The following is a 22,360-nucleotide window of genomic DNA, read 5'->3' on the forward strand; positions in this document are numbered from 1 at the left end:
GCCTGGAACGAATATGGCCAGTGATTTAAATTTCACCCTGTATGTATTTATAGGAACAAAATAACATTATAAACAAGTAATAAACTCTATTTCTTTGCTTTATTGGATACCTATAACAATTGCTGTTATTTAAAAAAATGTGAGATCTTAAAGTAGGTTAGATTTGGCTTTGCCAGGTTTTATCAGAATTACAATATATATAAAATGACTGATGTAATGAAAACTGGCCAAGTCAAATCTAACCTACTTTAAGATCTCACATTTTTTTAAATAACAGCAATTGTTATAGGTATCCAATAAAGCAAAGAAATAGAGTTTATTACTTGTTTATAATGTTATTTTGTTCCTATAAATACATATTTGGATTTTGCATAGAACTTGGCAGTGGCACTCATTTAGATCTCCATTCTTTTTGCGGCGAGCCCCACAGCCAAGCATAATTTTTGTATTGAACTTGGCTCTCCTTTTTTACATTTATGTTTTTGGTGGGTATTTTTTACCATAATATTTTTTTATGATACTACAATTTTATATTAGTTATGTGTAGTTTATTCAATAACAAAACTTATACAAACTATTATTAAAATTAAGTATAAACTATATAAATTAAAACTAAAACTAATAAAATAAATAAATAAAACTTACCCACCTACCGGGCCCATAACCTATTAGAAGAACCAGGGTCCTGGTCTCCAGCAGAATAAGTGGAACAGATAGTCAACGCCAGTTCTGGGTAGAATCCATATATTTTCTATTCAAACATATTCAAATATTGACATTACATTAGACAGTAATAGGTTTTTCTCAAAAATGGACGTCAAAGTCGACTTTGCCGTGTAAAAAATAGGTCGCGAAGCGCGGAGTTTATGGTCAGTCAAAAATTAAAAAGTTAAAAACATTGCAGTCTCGATTTTAGGACTGCAATGTTGCATACAAATTCCATTATTTGTCGAGTTCCAAACTTTTTAAAAGTTGAAATGGCCATATCAAATGAAGGCACAGGCCCATTAAACAGCCAAACAGATGATTAGTACCGCGACTATTTAGCTGTCTCAAATAGGTTGGCGTATTTTCGGCAGAAAAATACACTTCTATTTTTTTATTAAAAAAAATAAAAAGGCGACAAGGGCTTTGTTCTGTGAAAATATATACGTAAGAATGTTGCTTTTTGTAAAATATTTCTATGATATTTATATTTCTTGCACCATTTTTGAGAAAAGCACTATATATGACTCGGCTGGAAGTCTACTTGCTGGCTTCGGATTCAATTAAACGGACTCCCAAGGTCGTCCGTTTAAAACGAATCCTCAGCCTGCAAGTAGCTACTTCCGAGCCTCGACAATAATGTACTATATAATATATTCTGCCAGAGCAGTACATATGCAACCTCCAATAGGGCAAACTCAGCTCTGTTCGGCTCAGCATTGCTCCGAGCAATTATTAGAGTTGACACAACTTGATGTCCCTTTGCGTACACGACCACAGAAAAGATTTTTACTTGAATGTTGACAATCTTAAATAGTCGAAAGGGATAGTGCCATACGTTAGAAAGGGATATCATGATTCGTCCCTGAATCGCTGTCAAACTTCGGTTTTGTAGGAAGTGTCCTTTCTGTATGGTTAGTACTATTACTTATTCTGTGCTTCTAGTGAGACGAAGGAGTAAAGTCAATAGCAGAAATGACTAAGGGCTTGTGCACAAATCACGCGAGGTTCGGAAGGAGGGGGATCACGAAAAAATCACGATAGATCACGTTGGGGGAGGGGCGGAGTATAAGGAAACCTCACGTTTATTTTTCTACAGTGAACGAAACTTTTTCTCGATTTCGTTTAACATAAATCTTCACTCTGCACTTCAAAATAGCGAGTCTATTTCACGGAAATAAAAAATAAACAAGATTTTCTATATACATTCGTATTTATCTTAAAATTAAGTCGAATGAAAATTTTCAAAAAAATACACGTATGGTTGTGTGGGGGGAGGGAGGTAGCCAAAAACCTCACCAAATATCACCAAGGGGGAGGGGGGTCAAAAAGTAGCCGAAAACACCTCGCGTGATTTGTGCACAACCCCTATGCAGGCCAAGTGTTCAAAGTGATGTGCACATATATGCTCTTAGGTGTCTTAACGCTGATGCAGATCGTTTTGAGCACCTCGTCCGCTTAGCTATTTTTGGTGCTAAATGTACGTGTGATGTCGGGGAGAAATTATAAACCAAACATTTTACAATAATAATATATTTTCAGCGTTCCAAATACAATAATACAACAGAAATAACGGTTCGCACCGGGACGGAAAATGTAATAACAAAAAATATTATAAATTAAATCAACGCTCATCTCAATACATATATTTTTATCCACAAAATCATTTATAAAAATACATTTTTTTGGTTACATTTTGGCAACTCGAGTTCGGGGTACAGTCATTCGCAATTATAGTCTGTTTTTAAATTTGGTTGACTGTACTGTACGCGATCAAATCACAGAAAACAGGGTCTACATGCTACGGCATTCTAAAATTCATGTTGGAAATTGAAAACAATGTAACTCCAAACCATATAGTCTGTAATGTCTGTATCTTTAGGTATTTAAATAAAAGTAAACAAACAATTGGTACATTTTCGGGAAGTTATAATTTTTTTTTTCTAACCGACCAATTACAAAACCGCCTAGATTCGTCACTGAACGACCTGACTTTAACCTACATTATTTGATCGTGTAATGTTTTCATCTACCCTCAACTGGCTTAACGCCGCGTATGCTTAGACACGGATCCGTGCGTGTGAATTTAAATCTATTGTTTTAAATGTCAATGTCACAATGATTATATTTGACAGGCCGCATACGAGGGGTTAAGGAACCATTTAAGGGTAGATTTTAGTTTGTTTTTTATTTAAATACCTATAGATACAGAGTATAATAAGTATGTAACACATACACTGCCAGCGACCCGCTAGGCGAATTCTGTTCATAGGCGCTTTTCGCTACATACGGTTTTCCCGTGTCATCGGCTACGCTGTTTTTAGATTTTAGTTAAAATATAGCTCCAATTTTAATCTAGACCCTTACTTGTGTCTTTCCTTATGAAAAGGGACCCCAGAGCGACTACACTAATACAAAGCGTCTAATATTACTCGTACCTAATCACTACACGTCGAAAAGTGCTCGAGTGGAGTCCACGGACTAGCAAGCGCAGCGTAGGACGTCCACCCACAAGATGGACAGACGACCTTGTTAAGGTCGTCGGAAGACGCTGGATGCGGGTCGCTTCCAACCGGCACGTATGGAGATCCAAGGGGAAGGCCTATGTTCATCAGCAGTGGACGTCTTATGGCTGAGATGATGATGATGATAATGATGAATCACTACACCTTATAAAACAAAGTCCCCCGCCGCGTCATAAACTCAAAAACTACTGAACTGATTTTCATGCGGTTGAGCGATTGAAGGTTTAGGTGTATAATTTGTTATGGTTTTGTGTAACCCGAAGCCGGGGCGGGTCGCTAGTGAATAATAAGCATGACACACACTAAAGTCCCTAGTTTAAGGAACGACACAGTCATTTCTGTGAATGAATTTTAGAGAATTTGTTTTCACATTGGTGGTTGAAATATATAAATGGTCAAGCAAATCTTGTCAGTAGAAAAAGGCGCGAAATTCAAATTTTCTATGGGACGATATCCCTTGGGGCCTACATTTTACAAATTTGCCGCCTTTTTCTATAGACAAGATCTGCTTGATCCAGTATAGTTTAGTTACTAGCTTATACTACCTGTTCAAGCTTGGAGTCTTGAGTATTAAATAAAAATCGCAGATACTTAAAAAAGCTTCTAATTCAGGTTCCACAAAGGTACTTAAGATTAAGTGTATGTATATAAAAAATATTTGCGTGTATGACGCGCACATGAGCGTGTATCTCAGAGCCTAATGGTTGGCTAGGCATGTAAGTAGAGGCGGCGGGGCGCGGCAGTGGTCAACAGGTTTAGCGGTGTACGGTCCCCGCTTCCCCTTCGGTGGTAGGAGCCGAAACATCCTGGGGGCCCTTGGAGGCGTCAGCCTTCAAGGCTTCATGGGTCTCCTCCAGCAGAGGGCAGAGGTACTTCACACCTCGTTTATAGGTGCCCGTTACAGTAGCAACTTCAGCTACTCGCGAAATCCCGTCAGCGCCAGGAAACAATTTGGCGACTCGTCCAAGCCGCCAGTGCAGTGGAAGAGTATTCTCTTCCTTGATTAGGACCAGGTCACCCAGTTGAAGAGCTCGTCCTGGAACACGCCATTTCGTCCGTTGCTGGAGCTCGCAGACGTATTCCATTTGCCAGCGCCGCCAGAAGTGCTGTCTTAATGCCTCGAGCCTCTGAAACCTATCTAAACGGTTTGGGTTTATATCCGCGAGGTGGGGCGACGGCAACGAAGTGAGCGCGCGGCCGATGATGAAGTGACCTGGGGTTAAGGGTTGGAAATCGTTTGGAGAGGACGACAAAGGACACAAGGGACGACTATTCAGGATGGACTCCACCTGACTAAAGAGAGTTGCCAATTCCTCATATGTTAAATGAGCGTTACCTAATATACGATTGAGGTGAAATTTTGCCGATTTGACTCCTGCTTCCCACAAACCACCAAAGTGAGGAGCATATGCCGGTTGAAATTTAAATTGTATTCCCTCATTTGCTGCAAAATTGCAAACCGTGTCTGAGTTTGAAGTAAGGTAATCGCTAATTTCCTTGGCCGCTCCTAAAAAATTACGTCCATTATCGCAGAAGATCTCGCGAGGTCGCCCTCTGCGAGAGATAAAACGTCGCAGCGAAAGAATGAAAGAATCCGTCGACAGCGTGCTTACTGCCTCTAAATGCAAACATTTGTACCGGAAACAAACAAATATAGCTAAATAGCACTTTGTTATTTTGCAACCTCTGCCATGCCTGTCCGTAATCATAAACGGACCTGCGAAGTCTACGCCGACACTAATAAAGGGAAAATCAGGCGTTACGCGCTGAGAAGGCAGAGCGCCCATCAAAGGAGCAGAAGTGTTGCCAGCTGCGCGGCGACAGGTGACGCATTGTTGCGATACGGTGCGCGCAAGTGTGCGTCCCGATACGGCCCATATAGACTCGCGAATGGCGGCTAGAAGCAGCTGAGGAGGAGCATGCAGGAGACGGATATGTTCCTGTTGAAACAACAATCTAGTCAAACTATGTTTGGCATGTAAGAGCATTGGGTGGCGTTTGTCAAATGGATAAAACGACGAGGACAGACGTCCACCAACTCTGAGAAGCTTGTCGTCATCATCGTAAAATGGGTTCAACGATAAAATAGGGTTTTTAGGGCCTAAAGGTTGCTTGTCACGCAACAATTTCAATTCGTGAGGAAAACTAGCCTGCTGTGACATAGCGACTAATTTTTTAAAAGAAACCTCGAGCTCCTCAGGTTGTAGCACACCGGTAGTTTTATTAGATGAAACACGGCAGTTATGCGCAAACCTAAGCATATAAGCTACCGCACGTTGTAAAAGTTTGAGTTTCGAATATCGATCGAAATCAATAAAATCAGTTTTTTGGGAATCGTTAGTGATCGCGACGTTAACCTTTAGCTCGGGTAAATCGAGCTCCGAGTTTGAGGAAAACTGAGGCCAGTTATTCTGTGGCTCGTACAAGAAAGATGGCCCGTTCCACCACATGTGCAAATCAGATAAGCGACGCGCTTCGACCCCTCTAGATGGGTAGTCAGCCGGATTTAAAGCGGTTGGAACGTGACGATACTCACTGCCATCGGTGAGTTCTAAAATATGAGCCACGCGATTGGCGACAAACGTTTTTAATTTTGTTTGATTAGTTTTAAGCCATGCGATCACAATTGACGAGTCAGTCCAATAAAATTTCTGCGCAATCTGGCAGCGCAACGTTTTAGAAACAGCTGACGCGAGCTGCGCGCCTAGAAGGCAAGCACATAATTCCAATCGAGGAATAGTCGTAGCCTGGACCGGCGCGACCTTGGCCTTGGCGCACAGCAACCTGACTACAACATCGCCCTTCTCATTAGTGGACTTTAAATAAATACAGGCCGCGTATGCAACTGAGCTTGCATCACAAAATACGTGCATTTCGATATGCGTCGGCGAGTCGCAAAGAACATGACGAGGTATTTGGAGCGAAGTTAAAGACGCTAACCCGTTTATAAAGTCCTGCCAAGACTCGTTTATGTAACTCGGCACGGGAATATCCCAGTCGATTTTTTTCAATCCATAATTTTTGAATTAAAGCTTTAGGTATAATCGTCAGCAAACACAGGAGGGCTAAGGGATCAAATATTTTACACGAATCCGATAAAATTGAACGTTTCGTAGGGTGGCCGTCCTTGGCAGAATATTGAGTAGGAAAATGAATGATATCTGCCTCAGAGTCCCATCCCACTCCTAGCGTGTGCGACGACGAGCTAATGATCAAGCTACCTTTATTTATACCTACACTATCGTTTTGTGAGTCATGCAAAATTGACGGTAAATTTGAGCGATATTTGCGCAGGGGAAAACAACCAGCTGCTAGCGCACGCTCAACCGACTCTTTAATAGAACGTAATTCCTCCTCTGTGTCTGACCCTGTTAATAAATCATCCACTAAAAAATCATTTTGGATGATAGTTTTAATTTTTTCATCTGCACATTCCTCGCCCAACTGCCACAAACAGCGTGTGCTCAAAAAACTAGCACTTGAAAATCCGTAAGTGACCGTGTTAAGCCTTAAAGTCTTTAAAGGTTCGTTCTCATTGGAGCGCCAAAGAATTAATTGTAAATCGCGGTCGCATTCCTGAACCAGGACCTGCCGATACATCTTAGCGACATCCCCAGTTAAAACATATTTGTATGTACGAAACCTCAGGAGGATATTAAACAGCGAGTCTTGAATCGTTGGCCCAACCATCTGCAGGTCATTTATAGAATAGCCAGACGTGGTGGGGGCACTACCATTGAATACGACCCTTAACTTCGTAGATTCGCTGGAGGGCTTTTGCACACAATGATGTGACACAAAAAAGGAAGGATCCGGAATGTCAGAATCGGACACAGAGAGATGGCCTAACTCGGCATATTCATTTATGAATTGCTCGTAAGCCGATTTCAACTCAGGGTTGCGTTTAAATCGTTTCTCTAATGCAAAGAACCGTTTTTTAGCAAAGCGATATGAGTCCCCTAAACAATCGGGTTCCGTAATTAATGGCAGACGCACGTGAAACCTACCGTTATCGTCACGATAAGTGTGAGTGACAAAATGTTGCTCACATTCCGCCTCTAAATCGGTAAACGGCTGACTAGGTTGGGGCACTTGCTCCAGCTGCCAGAATTTAGTAAGCGAGTCGTCGAGATTATCACTTGTGTACAAGTGATTGCATTGTAAAAAACAATTGAACGACTTATCGTTAGACATTGAAAATGCATTGTATTTACTGACCACTAACCAACCTAGTTTGGATTTGCGCAAGACAAGTGTATCGTGCCCTAAATCAATTTGCTCGCCTCCAACCAAAGTCCAGAAAACGTCACCGCCAAGTAAAATATCTACAGGTCCGGGCTGATTAAAATTAGGATCGGCGAGTTTTTTATTACATGGCCACTTGATGCCCGACACATCGATATGCTTTAGTGGCAAAGTGCTATTAATCACAGGCAGTGCTAAACATGCGATATCGAATTTAGCATTTTTATCATGTTTAGACCGAATTTGCACAAAACAACGCTCGGGATTACTGGATATAGGAACGTCAGATAATCCGAAAAGCTTTGTATTACTGGGCAGCGGTGCGAGTTGCAATTTCTGTTTATAATTGGTTGTCACAACAGAAGTCATACTTCCGCAATCTAAAAACGCGCGCGCTGTTACATAATCATTAATAGCCGGGCTATATATGTCAATATACGCGGTAGGTAAAAGTATTTGAGCTGAGCGCGACACGGTCATATTCGACGACAGCCCGAGCTCGGGCTCCGAACGCGGCGGAGGCGCATCTACGGGCGCAGCGGCAACCTGAGGAGTCTCCCTATGCAACAAAGTATTATGGCGCTTCTTACAAGTGTGACACGGAGCTACTCTGCAGCGATGAGAAGTGTGCCCCTTCCGCAAACAGTTGAGACAAAGGCGTAACCTTGACGCTCCGGAGATCCGGTCTTCAACTGGCAGGGACAGGAATGACGAGCAATCGTAAATCCGGTGCTCGCCGCTGCAGAACACACAGGCAGGAGGAGAGGCCGAGGCCGAAGCAGCAGGAGTGGCTGAAACCGCAAAACATTTGATGCTAGACTTCTCGCGTTTACTATGAGGCGAGGCAGCAGGTTCGCGTTTATTATTATTATTAGTGATAGGCTTATCAGATTTATTACGCTGAACCGATTCCAAAACGTCAGCACGTCCCTTTAAAAAGCGATTAAAATCGGCCAATGACGGCATATCGTCATTTGAAAAAGAATTACTTTTAAATTCCTCCCATTTTAAACTCGTATTACTATCAAGTTTACTCGCGACCATATGTATAAGAAGCGTGTCCCACTTATCAGTGGGCTGGCCCAACGTATTTAAAGCCCGTAGGTTTTTGGACACATGATCCACTAAATAACGCAGGGACTTTGCCGATTCGCGACCAATCTGTTGCAAGTTAAACAAAGAGTTTAAATGGTTGCTAATCAGCTGTTTTTTATTGTCATATCTCTCGCAGAGAAGACGCCAGGCCTCAGCGTAATTACTGTCCGACACTTCTAAGTTGCTAATCACCTGAGCCGCTTCACCGTCCAAATAAGAGTTTAAATAGTGAAATTTGTGAATCGGCTTGATGTTGTCGGAACTGTGAATGAGTGAATCAAATGTGTCTCTGAATTCGAGCCACTTAAAATACGAACCATCGAAACTAGCGATTTTAATCACTGGCAAACGAAAATTTAAACCGTTGCATGTATTGTCATGACCACAGTTGCTTTGAACTTCAGACTTTACGCTGGCGAAATCAGATCTTTCGGCTATCTTATCAATAATTTTCTGAGCAGTTGCAATAAGAGAAATAAAATCATTTTCCATCTCTTCTCTTATGTCAATTTCGGTCTGCATATCTGATGTAGTCGCAATTTCTATTTGAGTTTGGATCTGGTCGAATTGTGTGAACATACTACGAAAACGATCCAACTTCAACGAAAGTTCGTCTACATCCTTTGAGGAAATATTATCCTGAGCATTCAATTCTGCAATGTAATTTTTAAATTTAGTAATACGCCCCTTAATGGACGTTCTAGTGGGAATCAACGTAGCCATTTTATGATAAAGATCTGATTTCAATTAAAAACAGCGAATGAGGAAATGAGAAATCAAATATCAAAATATTGGAATAAATACGTAAATTTTCCGGCCTATGTTCGCAGTCACAGTGGTTGGCTTGGTCGGCAACAGTGCTGTGCGGAATGCAGGAGTCAGCAGAAAACGCAACGCAGCTGCAGCTGAGTAGCTGTTGCCGGGCGAGATGCGACCGGTTCTTATCTGTAACACGGTGAACACTTGTGTTACTATGGAATGCAATTGAATTTTTTGCGTTGAGGTTTAACTGTGCGTAATTAGTAAAACCGCTAGACAGTATTCTATATAGCACAAAGTAGGAGTATGCTTTATGAAATAACGGAATGATTGAAATTAAGGTGAAGAAATTAACTAATAAGAATGTCACTCAAATAAGCGTTTCTGTTCTTAAATAGTTTTAAAATGCCTATTTAAATTGCGTAAAAGGCTATAAGTTTTAAATTTGGCTATAAAGCAGCGATCAGATTATTTCACTGACACTAGCTATTAAATGAGGATACGTGCTAAGAAAATGCTTGCGTCACTAGTGCAATAAAATGGCATACAATTAAACTCAAGCACGGCAAAGGGTGAAGATGGCAAAGCTCAAAGTCAAGTAGGTGGAGGAAAGTACGAGCAGAAAAATAGGAAATAAGAAGGAATGGTGCACTTCCCTTGCTAAACCTTGGCTGCGGCGTAGTTCTGACCGGCGGGCTTGAAGTGAAGGGTGTCTGCAGCGTCCAAAATGGCGTCGTAAATCTCCGAATATATTTGTACAGTTCAACTGGCGTCGTGGATAGGTACAGTCCAATAGGCGTCGTAAGTCCAGAATACTGTGTTGACGCCGGGATGTCCAGTTTCTGCCACGTTGTAGCTGTCGTGACCTTTGCTCTGTTCACACGTAGAAATTCCGTTCGACTTGGGCAGAAGCAATCGTTGCGTATTAATCACGTCGATGGGTCACCATGTTCAAGCTTGGAGTCTTGAGTATTAAATAAAAATCGCAGATACTTAAAAAAGCTTCTAATTCAGGTTCCACAAAGGTACTTAAGATTAAGTGTATGTATATAAAAAATATTTGCGTGTATGACGCGCACATGAGCGTGTATCTCAGAGCCTAATGGTTGGCTAGGCATGTAAGTAGAGGCGGCGGGGCGCGGCAGTGGTCAACAGGTTTAGCGGTGTACGGTCCCCGCTTCCCCTTCGGTGGTAGGAGCCGAAACACTACCTATTAAAACATTTCAACGAGTTATATATTTTGTCCATTCGTATCTGTTAAGGTTGAAGTCGTCAGAAGTAAATACCTACTTATGGCGTATTGGTATGATGGAAAGGGACAAACGATTATTATCGGCTTGTCAACTTTAGTAAACGTTTATGAATAAGGGGGTATGTGTTTATTGTAAGATATCGACTAGCAACTAGCAGAATCTTAGACCATATTTCAAAACTGCATATATTATTTGAAATTTAAATATACGTCAACATCATTTAACTAAAACCAGAGAAAACTTGTCAAAAACAGAGCGCTACAAAAACTCCTATATTGCTAAACCAAAGAGTTATTAATTTTAGCAGAGGTATATAGTCTAAGAAAAAATCGTACCTCAAGGTTGAGAGTCCAACAGATGGCGCTGTACCGCACCATGTTTTGCTGTAACCACAGAATAAATAATAGTACTAAGTACAGAAGACTCACTCTAACAAAACGCGTCTGTTACCATCAGCGCAGATACGGCCGCTAGGTGGCGACAGCGCCACGCGCGGCTTATGGCAAACCCCAAAATTGGGGCCGTACGGATGTACTTTTAGCTACCTGTAGCAAAGCGACGAAATCGCGGAGTGAGCCACGCCTGCTGTAACTGAGATTTTGACAGCCAACACTACTGCCATAATGTACGGAGCCGGACAGCGACATCTACATCAGCTGACAAATTCAAAGCACTTATCTTTCTTAGACTACCTCTACCAACTTTTTTTTAAATTAACTTTGCAAAACTTACCTATTTGAGGATAGATTTTTAAAAGGTCTTACTTCCAGAGAAAAACAAGTATATAAGAGTGACAATCGCCCTACAACGCCGCATCATTGTTGTAGATGGCGCCATATAACCTCCTAAGGCCCAGCCATACAAATGAAAAATTAAAAATTTGCCACAGAAATTTGAACCTACGGTGTAGGAAATAGAGTTGAATGTGCGTTGTTCGAAAATTTTACAAAAGCAAAAGCGACTCTGTGGCGATCAATGGCACTGTGCGAGTGGGATAGCAATATAATTAGGCGCTAGAGACAGAGATAGAAACAGGCGGTTCAATGTACGAAATTACTTGTGCTACGCGTTCTTTATTTACCACAAGTAATTCCTTTTAAAAACAGTCCTCATTAATTATATTTATAACGGGCATGCACCAAAACTCACGGATACAAAATATCTACACTACAACATCTACTTTTACACATATATATATATATATATATATATACATTAGCTATTTGAGCATAAAATTCCAATAATTGTCAAAATACTGTCATTACTGTCCTTATTGTGTGTTGCGTCTCACATTTTGTTTAATTAGAGAGTGAGACCCAATGACATTGGACAACAAAATTGGACAATACCCAACACCATAAGGGCGGACTACGAATATACAAAAATATTACAATTGCATTATTTAACTAGTGATCTAAATACTAAAGTACTGAAAATTCTAATACATTTCGTTACTAGCCCTTTTCAAAGTAGCACAAATCAATAGTATATATTTTATCGACGCTATATCAAGTTCGATAAAATTACCACGTCAATATAGAGTCGGTAAAATAAATAAAATGTATTTAATATTTAGTTAACTAACACGAAACCAGATGGCGCTAGTAGTCTTGAGAAAGTCGCAGTAATATGAAATGAAACTGTTGATGACCTGAATAATAATAATATTATATTAATATAATATTTTACTTTTATATTCATATTATAAAAATACCTAACCTAAGACGAAAAATAAATAAAGTGAATATTATATTAATATTTGTACCAAAATCATCATATTTATTTGTAAATGAATACACACACAATCGAAAATCAACATTTAACATTCTAAATAACTAAAATTGTATCATTTCTCGATATCACTAACGCCATCTAGAATCTAATACATCTATTTATTTCTACGATTATATTCCAGGTTATCTTACAAGAAGCTCATTATATTCTTATTTAGTACGGATATTTAAGTAATATTATTCGTTAAAGATGAAACTTACAAATTTACGAAGTAAATAGTTTCCTATTTTTTATCTTATTTTGTTTTCGACAAAATACATAATTATTGATGGATAAAACAAACTTGTTGGTTACAAAGTTAAGAAATATTAGGTTTTTCAACGTCAAAATAAGTGAAATACAAAATTATTTATTGTGAAAAATATATTAATACTTGTAGTCCTTGTCTATACACTTGTATCTTATATCATAATTTATTTTAAGTTTGAGAACGCTTTTAAATCAACAAATGTACATACCTTACTTTAATATATATTACGCTTATATCTCTTGTCGAACAAAATATGTGACGTTATCTATTAAAAGGGACCTTATTGTCGATAGCGCTTACGCCATTATTAACGATGCTCCGATATAAATACAATGCCGCGCGACGCTGTGCGGCGTAAGCGCCATCGACTATAAGGTCCCAAATAGTCAAGGTTCATAGATAACGTCACAAATAGTCCGTGTCTATAACCAACAATGTACAAACTCTATGAATGAATTCTCTTTCTTCTATGAATGAAAGTGAGTATGGACTTTTGCAGATATTTGAACCTTGCTTGGAAATGTCACATGCTTACATAACTTATGCTGGTAATTATTTTCTTGTCACTTTCTCTTGGGACTACAGTACGCGCTCGGTAATCCGGACCACAGAATAAATAATAGTACTAAGTACAGAAGACTCACTCTCTAACAAAACGCGTCTGTTACGATCAGCACAGATATGGCCGCTAGGTGGCGACAGCGCCACGCGCGGCTTATGGCAAACCCTCAAATTGGGGCCGAACGGATGTACTTTTAGCTACCTGTAGCAAAGCGACGAAATCGCGGAGTGAGCCACGCCTGTCCGGACCTGAAATTTTCCTTCTATTCCCGATAGTTAGAACTGCCGGGATATTTAATTTATATAGGAAATAAAATCTCTATCAGCCCGCTATATACTCGTGCGCGAAGCCGCGAACGCGAGTGTGGAGCGGGCATTATAGAAAATAAATGGGGTTGGCAACTGTCAAAGGTTTGCATAGATGGCGCCATTATAGCTCGCCCCTTTTTCTATGAGATTTGGCTTAACCCGTGGAGCGCCCTACACAGACACGTGTGCTGGTAACTAGTATAGGAGTTCCATACTACGGTAATTCTGGGGCGCTCCAGGGGTTAAAGGGCTGGGTATAAAAAAAAACAAAAATTTGACATAATTCTAGGGATTGACGGGGCAAGCTATGATGGCGCCATCTGCTAAAAACTTCCACCGGCCAACCCCATTCTAAATATCAAAAGCAACCGCACTGTAAGCGTGTTCGGCTGTGTAAACTGCCGGAATATAGAGCAGGGTCACTAATAGGGGATAATAGGGGGGGGAGGTTGTAATGTAACTGCAATGTTCTGCCGCCAGAGTGCAGCACTAAGCTAGCTAGTAAACCATAGAGAAACTTATTCATACTGTGCCTTAAACTGTTTTTGGCAAGTTTTCACAGACAATAAAATATGACATTGATGCATCAAGGCGATTTGTTAACAAGGGCCTACCGGGAAACGGGAAAATCGAAATATAGTTACCACCAAAAACATTCTGTAAAAAACTAGCCAAGTCTCGATGGAGCTGCTTGTTTATCTCTAAAAAGTAATGAAATCTAGACAAAGTCGTGCCAAGTCTAAGGTTCCTTACTGCGATTTCTTTATTATTATAGTTAATGTTGTGTGACTTGGCCGTTGAAGGGTACACAAGGGTACAAAACCAGGTGCTCCATGACACCATTGCACCAATCTGCCATTGCACCAAAAAGAAGTGTTTTTCAGGCTCGCCCATACATAAGTATTATTGAAATACGCAGCTTTATCAAGCCTACAATTGACTGGGTTATTGAATCAACGTTTTCCAAGTGGCAATTTTCCATCGTCAATGGGTAGCGGTTCTGGCGACAGATTGGTGCAATGGTGTCATGGAGCACCTGGTTTTGTACCCTTGTGTACCCTTCAACGGCCAAGTCACACAACATTAACTATAATAATAAAGAAATCGCAGTAAGGAACCTTAGACTTGGCACGACTTTGTCTAGATTTCATTACTTTTTAGAGATAAACAAGCAGCTCCATCGAGACTTGGCTAGTTTTTTACAGAATGTTTTTGGTGGGATTTCACTTCTTTTTGTAGAAACCTCCTGGCACTGATTAAAATAACCGACTTGGTTTCACATTACATCTCAAAACTTTTTTGTAGTAAAAGTGTTGCGAGACTTGCACCTTTTTACATGTAATGTTTTTGATGGGATCTCATCTCTTTTTGTAGGCAGTCCTTCTTTTCGGGTACTCATACCCATACTATGTATACACATATCATAACTAAACATATCTTCATTGATACTCACATCGTACATCGTAGTGTACCTTTACTTTACCTACTATTTGTAGGAACTGCAACAGTAACTTTGTAATATCATATATTTATATGGGATTACAAACTTACTTATGCAGTTCTTAGATCTTTAAAACGTGACTGATATTGCAATATTTTTAGGTTTTCCCTTTATGTGGCCATTAAACCCTAACTCTGTACCAAATTTCAGCTCTCTGAGTTTATGGGAAGTACTAGTTCTATTCTGATGATCATGAGTGAGTTTCATAAATGCGAAACTTTGCTTTCGCTTAACTTCGGAACTAAATGACCTACAGACTTGAAAGTTTGGATTTTAAGTATGTGATTATAGCTTACTGGATGACCAAAATTTCTGCGTTCTGGTCTTATCCAGAGGTTCTCAAATAGGGGCCTGAAAATGCGGCGAAATGGTTCCAGTAAAGGATGGTACGGCAGTGTTTGCTTCGCGCTCGACTTGGCGGGGGCACTGCCGTGCCCCCCGATATGTCTCTTTATCGCTCGCATATGCAAGAGTGATAGAAAGGTTAGATAAAAAATATCGATTTCTTGTTTCGCGGTAGACCCCCAGATTGTGATGGATAGTGGTAGTGGCGCCCCCTACACAGAGTTCTGCGTAATATTCCCTATTGTCGGATTACTAGGCGTTCCGGATTCGCGAGCGTCTACTGTACTCCTCAGATGTTCCAAGAAATGAAATGGAAACTCACTTTTGGCACTTTGGGTAGTCATTGACAATGATTATCAAAAATGCATCTAAATTGAGCCCTAAAGTTAGTTTTTTTTAGCATTAGAAAGAACTTGCAATAAGGTAAGCGATCTTGACATGTCTTTTATTGAAAAACGCGTTTTAAAATTCAAAAACTATTACTTATGAAAGCAGAAGAATATAAATGATCGTATTAGATTCATAATTGTTACATATTTGCCGTAACTTATTTTTAAAATGTGTTTTTCAATTAAAAGACACATCAAGATTGTTTACATTATTTCTAATGCTAAAAAAACGAACTATAAAGTTGGCACTAGACTTATAATAGGTAACTAGGGTTAGAGCCACCGCCATCTGTGATATAACACGATTAGATACTAATTTGAGATCAAATTATTATGCTAAAGAAATTGTGACGATAAAATGTTATAATGCTACATTCTATGGAAAAATAAAACGCGTGCGAGGGTGGTATTCCACCCGTCCAATGTCAGTGTCTCTCACTCTCTCATAAAAGCAAAATGAGAGACGCAATACACATTGGACAAATAAATTGGATAGGTGGAATAGTTTGCACGCGAAACGAAATAAACCTCGTCCCGCTGGTATCGTCCCATTCGTTTTTCGTCAAGTTCTTAAATTAGTCCTATTCTGCTTTCGTCACTCATTCTACATTGAAAGCCATCGACGATTGTGACGAATGTAGAATGGCTGACGAAAGCAGAATAGGATTAATTTAAGAACTTGACGAAAAACGAATGGGACGACCCAAGACGATACCGTCCCCCGGTTCCTCTAAAATATTATAGATATATGATTTTCGTATCGTACTCAATGGAAATACTAACATGTAATTTTATACAAATTAATAAGCCCTGCTAAAAGCAAGGCATCAAAAAATAGAGTAAGACTCATTTGAGTGTTCCCCTCCACGGAAATCTTTAGTAAAAGGCGAAAGATTTATGCGTTTTGAAGGGAAACCAGAGTAACGATAAACTAGTATGGCGGCGACCCCATCAACTCGGGAAAAATCTTAACAGCGCGATCTATCTTGCATTTTAGCGCCATCTACCAGCAAATTGGTGAACTAATTTAAAAATCCTATGAAACTTTTACATACAAAAATAACTTAAATCATAACAATACTTATAATTATGTAATTATTATAACATTTTCGTCTTGTTTATATTATTTTCATGTCAATTAAATATATATATCATGCGACGCCAGCGCCATTTTTGCGAATTTGCTAATTGTCCATACTATTGGCAAAATTTTAATACTTATCCTACGTTTCTATGCCATTTATACTTCAGGTCTTTCAGTACTTGAGCTGTCCGTTGATTCCTGAAATATAAAACATTTATTTTATATGGAGTAGTGATTCACATATATTTTTCTTGAACAAGATATACATATTGCCGACAATGTTTATTCAGTACCTTTGTGCTGTACCGTTTGCCAACTTACGAACCAACTTCTATAAGTCATATCGTATCGAAGGCAAATTTAATGTAATCCAGATGAAAATTCAATAATTTAGTACCATCAAAGAGAATTTCAAACTCTTACTCTATTCTCTTTGGTACCATTGAGCTGATCTATAGATGGATATCAAAACTGTTCGGCATATCGAAACCTACAAGCAAAATCCTCGAGTATGAACTAATATGGTATGATTCATTTAATAAGTACAAATACTTTGAAGGCTTTAAGTAGATTCGGCAATAAATGTGTTTGTTAGTATGGTCCGACTACAATAGTCAATAATTGCTCGCTCCGATGGTGGCATATTCAACTTAACTCGGCGTAAGGCGAGCACCAAAGTGTCTCACGCAATCTTAACCTTTTTTTATAGAAACTTCATATAGAAAAGCAGCAGACCTGACTGGGCTAGTGTGTGAGGGTAGTCAGATGTCATGGCACGTGTCCGGGCTGCCTGCAGTCGACGCACGTCGGCATCGCGCTCGAATAACGCTCCACCTGCAACAGCCACGAGAATCGATCAATCATCTAATACAACTGAATACTGCACGAACTGAAGAGACTAGTAGCGCCATCTGGTGGTGAGTAGATTTAATACTATTTGAATAGTAAAAGAGTGTTCTTAAATTTGTTCCGTCAAAGACAATAGAGTGTATAGAGGCGGATTTCCAAAATAAAGTAGCAACTGTAAATTTACTTCCATCTTTCGACAGAAGATTAAAATTGTTAGAACGCCATTTGACTTTGATCAATATTCTTTCATTGATATGTGTTACTGTAGTATATGCATGCAAACCGGCGCGGGCGCGGTGTCGCTCCCCGCGCACCCCTTTGTATCAATCAGTAATAAACGGACCGTCGACTGTACTGCTGTGTTTCCTTTACGCTCTCAAATACCTCACTGGCGACGAATCTACCCGCGCGTGAAAAAAAAAAATAACCGTTGATTATGACGACTACTTGTATCGGAAGTCTTACAGTTTTTGACCATAATTCTCAAGAGTGGAAGATATTTCATGGAAGGCTGCAGCAGTATATTCTTTTAAATTCAGTTGTAGATGCCAAGAAGGCACCGTTATTACTCACTCATCTGTCGGATGATACCTACCGTCTGGCCACAGATCTCGTGCATCCTAAGAAAGTAGAGGATTTTGCGTTTGACGCTTTAGTCGAAGTGCTAAACAAGCATTTCTCGCCGAAAAGGTGTACCTTCGCCGACAGGGAGAAGTTTTTTGAGGCGAGAAGGACAACGGGAGAAAGCGTCGAGGGATGGGCGGCGCGAGTTCGCGGACTCGCCGTGCACTGCGAGTTCGGCACTGCATTGGACATGCTGCTAGTGAATCGTTTTGTGCTAGGCATGAACGTAGGCCGCGAACGTGATCGCTTATTCGAGCAGGACGCTACTTCGCTTTCGTTTGCGAAAGCCTTGGAGGTGGCACAGCAGGCGGCGAGTGCGCGCCATGCCCGGGCGACGGCCACGGAGTCAACGGCGGCGGCGCTCGTGAAGGAGGAACCGGTGTACCGGGTGAGCGGGTCGAAACCCGCCACCGACCGCGGACGAGAGGTTCGCAAGTGCACCGTGTGCGGCATGAAAAATCATGATGCGGACCAGTGCAAATATAAGGGTTACAAGTGTCAAAAGTGCGGTTTAGTTGGCCATTTGAAAAAAGTGTGTAAGGCCAAGTTGTCGCGAATTAATAATATAGGGCAGCAAAATAGTGATACTTCGGATGATGCGTCGTGCTGCGTGGAGTGCCAAAACTATAGATTAAGGTACGTTTCAATAAAACCTATTGAAATTGAAGTACAGTTAGGGGATAATCTTGTCACTATGGAACTAGATTCCGGTTCGGGTACTTGCGTCATATCAGACACCTTGTATTATGATAGGTTTCATAAATACAAATGATTGCCTTGTAATGTCCGTATGTGCTTTTATAACGGCCATAAAATCGCACCTTTAGGAGTTTTTGATATTGATGCTACTTTTAACAATAGCACCAAATGCATCAGCATTTTTGTTGTCAAAGATGGAGGACCCGGTCTATTAGGCCGCGATTTTATGGCCGCCTTTGACATATATTTCACTGCGAGGATAAATAAAATAAGTGAAGATAAGGATTTTGATCTTTTGTTAGAACAATACCCTAACCTGTGGCGTGACGAGCTAGGTGCATTTAATAAGTTTAAAGTCACTTTAACATTAAATAATAAAGCTAGCCCTAAATTTTTTAAGCCACGACCTATACCCTTTGCCCTTAAAGGGAAAGTAGAAGCTGAACTAGATAGGTTGGTAGGGTTAGGTATTTTGGTACCCGTCAACCATTCCCAATACGCTACTCCAATTGTACCAGTGCTTAAAGAGAACGGTAAAGTAAGAATCGCGGGGGATTTTTCGGTTACTCTGAATAAGGACTTAGTGATTGATAAGTATCCGCTCCCTCGTATAGAGGAAGTATTCGCAAAGCTGGGCGGCGGCGAGCACTATAGTAAAATCGATTTGAAGAACGCATACAATCAATTTGTTTTAAGCGATGAGTCCCAGGAGCTCACTACAATAAACACCCCGAAGGGATTATTTAAGTATACTCGTCTCGTTTATGGCTTAGCGAATGCTCCGGCTATTTTTCAAAAAGCCATGGAGACGTTGCTTGCCGGCATAGATGGAGTGAGTTGCTGGCTGGACGACATATGTATTACAGGTCCCAACAAAGTTGTCCACCTTAGCAGGTTACGGGAAGTACTGAGTAGGCTTGACCAAGCCGGTCTCCGTCTGCAGAAGGAAAAGTGTGAGTTTTTCAAAAATAGTGTTACTTATTTAGGTTACACAATAAGTAAAAAAGGGCTTCAATCCAGTGCGCAAAAGGTAAAAGCGGTAATTAATGCACCGGAACCTAAAAATGTAACGGAAGTTAAACGTTTTTAGGCATGGTTAACTATTACAGGAATTTCATTCCAAACGCGTCTAGTGTGTTAAGTCCGCTGCATGAATTGCTGCGTTCGGGAGCAGAGTGGGAGTGGGGCGAGCGGCAGCGCCGCGCTGTGCGACAGGTGCAGCGCGAGCTGGCCTCTGAGCGTGCGCTCGCGCACTTCGACCCTGACGCGCAACTGGTTCTAGCTGCTGATGCGGGCCCCGCCGGTCTTGGCGCAGTATTATCGACTCGCGACGCTGAGGGTATGGAGCGGCCGCTAGCATTCGCTTCCAGGTCACTAACAAGTAGTGAACGCAATTACAGCCAAATAGAGAAAGAAGCGACGGCTATTATCTTCGCGGTCAAAAAGTTTCATCAATATCTGTACGGTCGTAGTGAGCCTTTCATCCTAAAAACAGATCATAGACCGCTCGTATCGATTTTTAACAATAAAACTGGTATTTCCATTACAACCGCCTTAAGACTACAAAGATATGCCATAATTTTGTCCGCGTACAACTACGTTGTTCAATATATCTCTAGTGAAAATAATTTGGTTGCAGATTATTTTTCCCGCGCTCCCTTATCAGAGACTTATTGTGATAGCGATCCCACCAAAAACATAAATGTAAAAAAGGAGAGCCAAGTTCAATACAAAAATTATGCTTGGCTGTGGGGCTCGCCGCAAAAAGAATGGAGATCTAAATGAGTGCCACTGCCAAGTTCTATGCAAAATCCAAATATGTATTTATAGGAACAAAATAACATTATAAACAAGTATTAAACTCTATTTCTTTGCTTTATTGGATACCTATAACAATTGCTGTTATTTAAAAAAATGTGAGATCTTAACTTAATGTAGGTTAGATTTGACTTGGCCAGTTTTCATTATATCAATCATTTTATATATATTGTAATTCTGATAAAACCTGGCCAAGCCAAATCTAACCTACTTTAAGATCTCACATTTTTTTAAATAACAGCAATTGTTATAGGTATCCAATAAAGCAAAGAAATAGAGTTTAATACTTGTTTATAATGTTATTTTGTTCCTATAAATACATATTTGGATTTTGCATAGAACTTGGCAGTGGCACTCATTTAGATCTCCATTCTTTTTGCGGCGAGCCCCACAGCCAAGCATAATTTTTGTATTGAACTTGGCTCTCCTTTTTTACATTTATGTTTTTGGTGGGATATCAATACTTTTTGTAAAGAAAACTAGGCAGGTATTGAGATTTAATGTTTTTTCTTGTGTTTCCGCTGTATTACTGGAATCAGTTATGTAACGCTGCCATACATGACCCAAAAATTTTTTATTAAGCTATGAGCTTCATCACATCTGATATTTGAGTAATTCTAAGCATTTCTAGCCTGGGGTGGGGGGGAGGGTAGGGTACAAAGACGGCCGCCACCCGTCATCTTTAAAAAAAAATCTATTCTGATCCTGGTGGGTACTAGGGCAAGTTTGGTATCATTTTCGTATAAACCAAAGACGTAGAATTCATTGCTAATATTTGTTTTTTTCAGTTTCATAGTAATTTTACAAGAAAAACGTAAAAAGTTAAAAAATTTGGTTGGAGATTTTTGCTACGCGGAGCCGAAACTACAAAAGATAGAAAGTTGAAATTTGCACACTAGATTACATTTATAAAGTGTACAAGAGATAAGAAGCGATTTTGAGAAATTCAACCCCTAAGGGGGTTAAAAAGGGGATGAAAGTTTGTATGGGGTTCAAGTTTTATTTTAAGCTAGGAATTTGAAACTTCGTAAAACGATATATTATTAAAATACAAGAAAACTAATTTCAGCGTGTTTGAAAATTCATCCCCTAAGGTGGTGAAAAAGGGGTTGAAAGTTTGTATGGATATCAAAAAATTTTTCGAACGCGGGACTTGAATCTTTGTATTTGGGGATATTATTAAAAGACAGGAAAAGTAATTTTAGCGTTTTGTAAAATTCATCCCCTAACAGGGTTAAAAAGGGGTTGAAAGTTTGGATCCATTACAAATCCGAGTAGACACACATTTCTTATTGCCTCCCAGGCTTGAAATGCTTAGAATTACTCAAAGAACATATGTGATGAAGCTCATAGCTTAATAAAAAAATTTTGGGTCAACTTTATAACTGCTTCCGCTATATGGTTTTTACTTCTGTTCTTTGTATAATTATGTGGTGCCGCGCGCCGCCGACGACACACCGTTGGCCGGTTGTTTAGAGCGTATTACAAGTTTTTTGTATGGGGACACCACTTATTTTTTGACTTAACTTTATTTTAATATAGCAAATATAATAAT

The 22,360-nt window shown here is 40.0% G+C and overlaps 3 protein-coding genes and 1 non-coding gene across 4 annotated transcripts in view; 1 reads left to right on the forward strand and 3 right to left on the reverse strand.

Moving 5' to 3' along the window:
- Positions 1–2,317: 2,317 nt before the first annotated feature.
- LOC134673870 (proton-coupled zinc antiporter SLC30A2-like) overlaps positions 2,318–22,360 on the reverse strand; it is a 63,663-nt gene continuing 43,620 nt past the window's right edge. Inside the window, exons 10-12 of the mRNA XM_063531921.1 lie at positions 17,551–17,649; positions 10,540–17,013; positions 2,318–3,775 (exon numbers count right to left, since the gene is read on the reverse strand). Coding sequence (XP_063387991.1) covers positions 17,584–17,649 — 66 coding nt within the window. The 3' untranslated portion in view covers positions 2,318–3,775; positions 10,540–17,013; positions 17,551–17,583. The remainder of the gene's footprint in view (positions 3,776–10,539; positions 17,014–17,550; positions 17,650–22,360) is intronic.
- Positions 3,971–6,307, reverse strand: LOC134673850 (uncharacterized). The gene has a single exon (XM_063531889.1). It carries the CDS (start codon positions 6,101–6,103, stop codon positions 3,986–3,988), a length of 2,118 nt encoding a protein of 705 aa, XP_063387959.1. The 5' UTR covers positions 6,104–6,307; the 3' UTR covers positions 3,971–3,985.
- LOC134674260 (U5 spliceosomal RNA) lies at positions 16,538–16,655 on the reverse strand. Its single transcript, XR_010099569.1, has one exon. It is a non-coding gene; the product is annotated as a U5 spliceosomal RNA (small nuclear RNA).
- Positions 17,926–20,055, forward strand: LOC134673703 (uncharacterized). The gene has a single exon (XM_063531703.1). It carries the CDS (start codon positions 18,101–18,103, stop codon positions 19,058–19,060), a length of 960 nt encoding a protein of 319 aa, XP_063387773.1. The 5' UTR covers positions 17,926–18,100; the 3' UTR covers positions 19,061–20,055.

Source organism: Cydia fagiglandana, chromosome 19, assembly GCF_963556715.1.
Source record: "Cydia fagiglandana chromosome 19, ilCydFagi1.1, whole genome shotgun sequence".
Taxonomy (NCBI): domain Eukaryota; kingdom Metazoa; phylum Arthropoda; class Insecta; order Lepidoptera; family Tortricidae; genus Cydia; species Cydia fagiglandana.